A 7,215-nucleotide genomic window follows, 5' to 3' on the forward strand; every position below is an offset into this window, starting at 1 on the left:
TCATGTTATGGCTGCTTCCAGTCGACAAGGCTGTCTTGTGAAGGAGCTGCGTACGTTTCTGTAGGCTTCTGGTTTGTGTGCCTGGATCCGTGTTATCGGAAAGGAACCCGAGTTAAGAGTGTTACCGCCAAGAAGCTCTTTGTCTGGCAGCAAGATGTGCGTATAAACACACAACAAGCTTTTCTGCCTTTTTTTTTTTTTTTAAATAAGCTGTCTAGAATTCTTCTTTCCCTGCATTTCTCAGCGAAGCGGTCTTTCTTTTAAGGTGAATATGCTGTCCTTTCAAATTCATCCTCACTTTAGTCCCCGAATTTGTGCACATTTAACACTTTTTTTTCAATGTAGTCTAGAAAGGCAGGGAGCACACATCTTTTAGCGTAGCATCGCAGCTGTAGCTGGTGCTAACAGAGCCTTCCAAATCGTTTTCTGAGCAATCTCAAATCACACAACTAGGCACAGCCCTACGCATGTCCAGCATCACGTGTATGGTTGGTCACGCAAACCCAAGGATGTATGTTCTCTCTTTCTACAGAGACCTCATGGATAAAAACAGACATTCAAACAGATCCTCACCGGCATCGGCTCCAGTGACACATCAGATAAGCAATCTCATCCGCAGCAACAGCCAAACCTCCAGTGATCCCATCAGGCAGGTTAGCCTCGGTGAAAGGGAAAGGTCCAAAGAACCCGAGCGAGAGCACCCTGACCGGCTGAGAGAGCCGCCCATAGCGGAACACAAGATTAAAGAGAGCCGTTCTCCAGTGAAGGAAACTCCAAGCCATGATAAGAGACCCTCTGAGGACAACACAAAGCCAGTAATCCAGTCTGTATCCCCGTACAGCAAACCTGCACTAAGTGAGAGCTTGAAGCTTACCAATCTAATGAGCAAGGACATGGAGAGAAAGACAGAGCTTCCCAGCGACCTCCAGAAGATTAAGAATGACATCAAAGTCAAAGAGGAGAGGAAGGAAGACAGTGACGTGCTGGTGGTTGGGTCTGAGCCTTCACAGCACTCCCGGTCGGTGGAGCATCCCCCACCGCCTACTTTGCATGGATTATCATTGCCTCACTCGATGGCTGCCTCTATGCCCATCTCCATGGGCAGCGTGCACCAGATGAACAACATGAATGTTCTGGACCGCAGCAGAATGATGACCCCGCTCATAGGCATGAATCCTTTGTCAGGAAGAGAGAGGCTGCCACATCCCGGATTTTCCTGGGACCCGATGAGGGACCCATTGCGAGATGCCTACCGGAGCTTAGACCTGCACCGTCGAATGGACTTCCAGCTCCGGACGGATCCTATCCACAGGTTCCCTACCACCTCTGGATTTTACGACCATGAGCGTTCTTACAGAGACAGGGAGCCGCACGACTATAACCATGAAAACCTTCTTGAGGCCCGCCGAGAGCAGGAGCGGTTGCGGCAAGTGGAGGAAAGAGAGCGCTTGCACTTACGGGAAGAACTTGAGCGTGCCAGAATGCACCACTTGCACTCGTCCCCCATCGAAAGTCACCTGGCACACGTGCCATCCTTCATGCCTCACTTAAGCGGGATGCATTACCCCAGACTGAGCCCATCCACTGCCATGCACAACGGGATTTTAAACAGGAACCCGCCGACCGCAGCGCTGAGCGCCCCACCGCCTCTTGTACCAGCGAGCAGCACCAGACCTGCCTCCCCACGCAGGACTACTCCACTCACAAACTCAGAGTCCAGGGACTACTCCCCCTCTAGGAACCCCAAAGAAGTAGAGGCACGATAGTCCCCAACATTGAATTTTAAACTCGCCTGTATATAAAACAACCAACCGACGACGACGACGACAACAACAACAACAACAAAAAGCAAAGAGAAAAAAAAAAAACAAAACAAAACAAAAAAACAAACCTTTTACAAAATGCACTGCTGTAAACTTTTTTTTTTAATGTAAAATTTGTAGAAGTTAAGCACATTTCCATAAATAACGGGGTCGGGGATGCAGACTTTCCAACAAGAAGGTTGCTGAGAATGGGAATTTAATATATAGGTATTGATTTTTTGTTTTTGTTTTTTGTTTCTGTGCTAAAAAAAAAAAAAATTAGTTAAAAATATCAAGTTTGTACATTTTTTCCCAAATGTGAGAAACATTTTTAATGGATTTGTATTTTTTTTAATTTTGTGCTCTTTATTCACTTAAAAAAAGAAGAAATTTTGCTTTTGTTTTTAGTTAAATTTGCATTTTAAAGGCCTCAGATCCTTAAGAAAAAAAATACCCAGGGTTTCTTAAAAGTATTATTTATGGAAATACTGTAGTTTTACAGTCCACTGTGAGGTTCCCTTCTGAGGCCAATTGATCACTTACCTTGGTACTTTGGAACCGAAGTTACGGATATATATTAAAATATTAATAATAATAATAATGTACAAAACTGTTTGTTTTTTGCCTTATTATATTATGCAGAAATTTAAGAGGAATTTTTTTTGACTTCTTGTTTTAAACAAACAAAAAAAAAAAACAAAGAAAACAAACTGTAAATATTCTGTTAATATAAATGTACACCAATATTAAATTCTTAACATAGGTAGACTTTATAAAAATGGTTTCTAGAACCACTCTGGTTATTTGTTAACATGGTTACAACTCATACTCTTGTCACAGTCAGAAATTCACACTCAGAAAGCTAAGTACGGCATATATACTTCAACTATGCAAGAACTCGGAGGCAGGTCTTAGTGGATGTTGGGGGGAGGAAGGTTTAAAAAAAAATAAATAAAAAACAACCCAAAAAACAACCAACTCGCAACTCTGGAGACAGAACGGCAGCGGCATGTGAACGGAGAGAAGGATGCTTGTGTTTAACAAAAAAAAAAAATAAAAAATAGAGACTGAATTTTTTTGTACAAACACAAGGGACAGTTCGTCAAGGAAAGAGAGAGAGACACGCTCCTGGAAGGGAATTTTGGTTTCCTACTTCTCAAGCTGGCAAAAGCAGATGGAACTGGCACAGTACCATGCGGCAGACCCTTTCCTGATTTTTTTTTTTTTCCTTTTTTTTTTTCTCTTTTTTTGTGTTGTGGGCAGGATCGCTGGCAAGCAAGGACAATTTTCCGTGGACCCCTTGTGCTAATTGTGCAGTGTTCTTATTGGAATCTGTATACAAGACAAAGTAGAATTTTAGGAGTGCAAAAAAAAAAAAAAAAAGTCTAATGGTTGATTAAAAAAAAAAAAAGAAATTCTGATATATTATCTATAGTACATGAAGACCATAAGCAAATGTTTGTTTCAGTGTGGTTCTGCCTTGAACTGCTTTTTGGCATGATTTATTTTTTATTTCCGATTTTACTTTTCATCCATATGTAAATTTTGCCATGTTTTACTTGCTGTACCATCCCCCCTCCCTTATTTTATTTTTCAGTGTCCATGTTTTATATATCCTGGGCTTTTTCTCTCTAGTTAATTCAGCCATCCGCTACTATTTTCTTGGCTCTGTAACTCTTGTTTCCCCCCCCTCCCCATCCTCCCCCCTGCACCCCCTGTAATTTTAAACATTCAGTTTCCTTGTAGATCAATGAAGATAAATACAACATTGATTTTGGATGAAAAAGGTAGTTGAGTGTTTGTGTGTCGTAGCCAGTGCTGTTGACTCGGAGGCTAACGGCTTATCGACGGCGCTCGGCGGCGGCTGGCGGAAGGGGTTGGTGCCGGGAGAGGGGTTTTGTTTCGGAGCTTTCCCGGCAGAAGGAGCGAGGCCCGGAAGATGCTTCGGAGGCAACAGCCGCGGCGGTCGGGGCTCGGGGCGCCGCGGCGGCGCTCCCACCCCGGGCTCGGCGCCTCGCGCGCTCGGCTGAGTCTTTTGCTGGGCGGGGGGGGAAGGAAGGCTGGGAAGGGACGCACAGCCTCTGTGCAGCGGCTTGTTTGGAGGGATCGTGCTGCCGGGAGGGTTCTCGCCTCAAGCGCTGTTCGCCACGTGCGTTTTCATTTGCTTCCCCAGCTTCTCCCGTAGGCTGGGAGCAGACATCTGCAGGGGGATGGAAAAGTGCTCCAAGCCCCCGTGCTCTCAGTAACTGATTTAACAGTGGGCAACTGTGCTTTAACAGCATGTTGCAGCTTCTGTTTTTAAGTTTGCGTGCGACTAAATTACCGAGCATAAAAAATAAAATGACATAAAATAGCAGGGTCCTTAATCTGATGAAAGGAGGCTTAAAACAAAATAGGCATTAAAAATCAGCACCTGCTCTCCCAGCTGAAATCGGAGGAACATGTGACACGTGGTGGAAGTGAAAAGTGTGTTGGACTCGGCATAAAGACATTCGTAGTGCTGGCTCAGGGGGAGTGAAACTCTCTGCCGGGGCCGTTGTCCACCAGGGCATCGTGCTCGGCACCACCTCCGACGCAGCCCTGCACAAACGAACCTCCCTAACCTGCGTTAGAAAGAGTCCGTAGCGGCATCTTCCCGGTGCGGATACGTGCGAGCAAGGGGGTGTTTAATGTACGCGTCAAAAAAAAAAAATACAAAAGCGGCCGGTGCCCTTTGGAAGCACTTGGTCCGCGTATGGTTTGAAAAGTGAGCGTTAAACCAACGCCACCCTCCCCTGGCATTCCTGAAGGGGTGCTCATTGCAGCCACGCCGCTGCCAGCAGAATCCATCGTGACTGATGTTGTGGCAGTCTGACTATCAAAAGAAGATCAGCGGTTTGCCGTATGAGGGGGCATCGCTCTGCTTTCGGCGGATGACCCATCAGTAACGCTGCACTACGCTGGGGTTCCTGCGGAATTGCACAGGGCCGAATATCCGCCTTCCCACAGAATGGTTCATCGTGATTAATGGTATTATTACCTAGACAGAGAAACTAATTAATTCAGCCTTATTCCTTTAAGCCACCCCAGCTGAGCCTTCTTCTGCTAAAAAGAACCGTTAAGAAGGACTTCCTGAGGTTTACGCATTTCTGCCGCCGGTGAGCTTTCATTTTGTGCAGCTTTTACCTTTTCTGCTCTCCTTCCGTCCGTCTCCCTAGAGACTTCCCTCGGCCACCGACAAAGGGTGGGGTTTAGCAAACAAATGACGGTGGGAGGAAGAGGAAGGCACGGGCAGGGTTCTTTGCTTGCCTCAGGCAGCCGACGCTCAGGAAGGCGTTAGGAGGGAGACCAGCTCGTGCAGTCGCGTTACCTTCTGTCGGAAGCGTGGTGGCCCCCGCCACCGTGGCTCGGTGGACTGCGGTTTGGTGTGCGCCCGCTTCCGTTAACGGGCCAGTCTCGGGCTGGTCGATAAAAGAGACACGTAACCAGGAGAGTGGGGAGTTCAGGAAAAAGCCAGTCTGTAAAGCTGTAATGAATCCTCAGATTACTCATCAAAGATGTTAACTGGGTTTTTGACAAAAAGTTCTAGTACTTCCCTAAAAAGCAAGCTTTATTGCCTAAAAGAGCATACGGGAATTGTCCGTTATAAATACCTTAAAAATAGTTATTGATGACCCCAAGTGGGACGAACAAAGGGTTGGTGCAGAGGAACCCAAGAACTCCGCAGCAGCCTGAGCTGTTACTGTCGGCCATGCAAAGCCAACATCGCCCGGGTCCAGAAAGCGCAAGGAGCCGGCCAGGGAGAGAGGCAATATCCTGAGAGCTTAGGCAGAAGCAAGATGCACCAGCTTTGCTTCAGGCAGGCTAGCGACTGCCAGAAGGTCAGCCACCAGTGCGCAGCTCGGCCTTGAGCCGAGGAGCCTTCGGCGCTGGGGAAAATGGGGTTTGTGTTTTCTTTGGCTCGTACCGAGAGGAAAAAAAAAAGGAAACCTTCACCTCCTTCAGGAAATTCCTTTTTGCCAAAGCCCTAGGAAAATAGTTGCGTTGCAGGTTGGGGGGGGCGTTTTGGGGCTGAGCGTGTGACAGACCAAAATGGCATTGCCCATGGCTGAAACCTGGGCTTCCCCACGCCGGGGGCTGCTGGGTCTTTCCCTGCGCCTCCCCTTGCGGAGCCTGCCCCAGCGCTTCTCGGTGTCCCTTTGCGTGAGCAGTTTGCTTTGGGACGAGCCTAACCGAGGAAATGAAGAGAATCGGGGCTTTGGCAAACAAATACAGCACTTTTACTCAGATCCTGGGGAGCCAGAATCCCAGGGCTTTGCTCAGAAACATGGTGCTTCGGGGGCAAAGCACAGCGGGTCGTGGATTCGGCCCTAAACAGGGCGTCACTGCGGGCACAGCAGCGGCATCTGGGGGAGCCCCTTCATGTCCACCCACGTCTGGCATGACAGCCTCCCTGGTGAGGCCGCAGCTCTTTCATACCGTCAAGATGATCGCTATTTTGTCAGGAAAACAGCTTTCCCAGTAGCGAGTTGTATTATATGAAACCGAATAAGAAGCAGGGATCAGGGGAGGGCTGCAGTGGGCCTAAATTACAGCCTCCCTTTCTGATCATAACGGAGGAAAAGAAAAATCAAATGGTGTTTTGAAGTTTAACTTGGAAAATATTTTTTCAAGGCCTTTGAGGGATGTGTGGGTGAAGGAAAAGGGTCATCGCCCCCTCACCCAGCCCCTGCTGCTGCAGCACAGCTGGAGGCCTCCCTACAGCGGCGGCTGGGACCTCCTTGCAGGTGTCGGCACGGCAATTTCTTTGTCTTCTCACAAAAAAACCTTCTGCTCCATTAAGCTTCCCTAATTGCTGCATTTATCATCAGCCATTTTCTGCTTGTTCTCTTCCTCATTCAGCGAGGACATGTCAAAATAGAGATATACCCGGCCATCCCTCCCACCGATGAAGCTGTTCAGCAGGCACCGGCTGCTCAATTGGCCGTTTAGCAGAAGGTCCCTCATTACCGGCTCGACTGCAGCTTGTGTCACGCAGATCACAGCAGCCGGGCTGCGCTGGCGGGGTGTCAGGCCCTTTGCACTGAGCCTTGATAAATAGCTGGAAGGAGAAAAATAGAGGGCTTATTTTCTGACTCAAAACTCAACCAGCTTCATCCTCCTCCTCCGACTCCTGATAGGAACTCACGCAGCTGACCGCAGCGGGGCGAAGCCCTTCATCTCCTGCCCCCAAAGCAGTCTGAGGAACAGAGGGTGTATCAGAGGCCCAAAGGAGAGCAGGGCGCAGCTCACACCCGCCTCGGCCTCGGTCACACACCACGTGTCCTCGCCAGCGGCAGGAGAAACCATGCGAGGGAACGGCTGCAGCTCAGCCGGGGCAGGCGGGTTCCTGCTGCTGTTTTGCGGAAGAGCTGTTGCAATATAAGAAGTCACA

General features: G+C 48.3%; 1 protein-coding gene across 21 annotated transcripts in view; it reads left to right on the plus strand.

Moving 5' to 3' along the window:
- FBRSL1 (fibrosin like 1) overlaps positions 1-3,588 on the plus strand; it is a 555,176-nt gene extending 551,588 nt beyond the window's left edge. For all 21 annotated transcript variants that reach the window (XM_064466507.1, XM_064466515.1, XM_064466498.1 and 18 more), the window contains one exon: positions 533-3,588. In XM_064466507.1, coding sequence (XP_064322577.1) covers positions 533-1,766 — 1,234 coding nt within the window. In that variant the 3' untranslated portion in view covers positions 1,767-3,588. The remainder of the gene's footprint in view (positions 1-532) is intronic.
- Positions 3,589-7,215: the final 3,627 nt, after the last annotated feature.

This window comes from Phalacrocorax carbo, chromosome 15 (assembly GCF_963921805.1).
Source record: "Phalacrocorax carbo chromosome 15, bPhaCar2.1, whole genome shotgun sequence".
Classification (NCBI taxonomy): domain Eukaryota; kingdom Metazoa; phylum Chordata; class Aves; order Suliformes; family Phalacrocoracidae; genus Phalacrocorax; species Phalacrocorax carbo.